Source organism: Tasmannia lanceolata, unplaced genomic scaffold (genome assembly GCF_043159265.1).
Source record: "Tasmannia lanceolata isolate RefF3 unplaced genomic scaffold, GAP_Taslan_0.1 ptg000037l, whole genome shotgun sequence".
Lineage (NCBI taxonomy): Eukaryota > Viridiplantae > Streptophyta > Magnoliopsida > Canellales > Winteraceae > Tasmannia > Tasmannia lanceolata.
The window spans coordinates 26,182,620-26,183,846 of NW_027518714.1; the positions used below are offsets into that span (position 1 = coordinate 26,182,620).

General features: G+C 39.4%; 1 protein-coding gene across 1 annotated transcript; it reads left to right on the forward strand.

Moving 5' to 3' along the window:
- The first annotated feature begins 218 nt into the window (after positions 1-218).
- LOC143862166 (putative ubiquitin-like-specific protease 1B) lies at positions 219-1,227 on the forward strand. The gene is made up of 3 exons (XM_077373162.1): positions 219-414; positions 491-588; positions 672-1,227. The coding sequence occupies exons 1-3, from the start codon at positions 241-243 to the stop codon at positions 820-822; spliced, it is 423 nt and encodes a 140-aa protein (XP_077229277.1). The 5' UTR covers positions 219-240; the 3' UTR covers positions 823-1,227.

The window sequence follows — 1,227 nt, forward strand, 5'->3', positions numbered from 1 at the left end:
ACGCCGAATATCTAAACGTTCGGGACGAAAATAAAAGAAAGCCTGCAGAAAGAGCCTGTGTGGCCATTACTACCTTCCTCTTTGTAAGAATAGATAGTTTTTCATTCCCAATCACAAGTTATTTTTTAGAGGTGGTTGTTCACAAGGTTTGAATTTGTTTTCGTCACTCCATTAACTTCTCTTGTATTATGTTTTTAGGATTGTCTAACTAGCAAAGAGTACACTGGCGGAGATAGTCTTATGAAGTATGTGAAACGATTAAACGACTACCCGCCGGATACCCTAAAAAGAGTCTTATTCCCGCTGCATGTCCCTAACCATTGGATTCTCCTGGTCCTCGATATGGTGGATGAGAAGTTCTACATCTTCAACTCCTTGCGAGAGCAGATCTACTATAGAGATGTTCTACCATTGGTGAGTTCGGGTCCCACTTTCCTTCGTTATATTTCAATGTATATAAAATCCTTAGCTTGTATGGATTGTTTTATAGATACGATACCTTGAACGGCTATACATAAGTATGTGGGACTTCGATGTAAGCAAGTTTAGAGTGGTGGAAGTCGAGAAGAGGCCCTTACAACTCAACAGGTAATAAAGTTCACTTAAAATCAGTTTGGAAGTTTAAATTTATTGTGGAAGAGCGTGGTCGATGATGTGTTGTTGTTTTGCAGCAATGATTGCGGGCTGTTTGTGCTTAAGGAGATGGACTGCCTCGCACGTGACGTTCCGCCTGAGTTCAGTCAGGCAGATATAGCGCTGATGAGACGACAATTGTTTGAGGATTTCTTAGAGGGCCGGTGTGGCACGGTTCTGAACTTGTAGGAGTTCATGAACAGGCAGGCTTGGCGAGGTTGAATTCCATTTGAAATGTAGGTTTGTAAGAAAAAATATCCTTGTAATGTTTATATGTGGGTAAAGGCTCGGAAGAATTCGAAATCGTTTTTGATATCAACATTGTATTTGGTTTGTCTTTTTCTACCAACCAGCAGAAAATGCTGTTGTAAATAAGATAGGCTGTACACGGATATGTAAGTGGTACACATTCCAACACGAAAACATGTCATCTCTGTTGTTCTATATGTGGATCTTATCAAATACATGGATGATGGTTTTTACTCTATAAATTTGTTTTAGATTTTGAGATCCAATGTAAGCCGAAAGTTGATTACTTCAGTCAGTAATAAATTTGTGACCAATAATCAGTTTTGATCCCAGAATTCCGTGGCC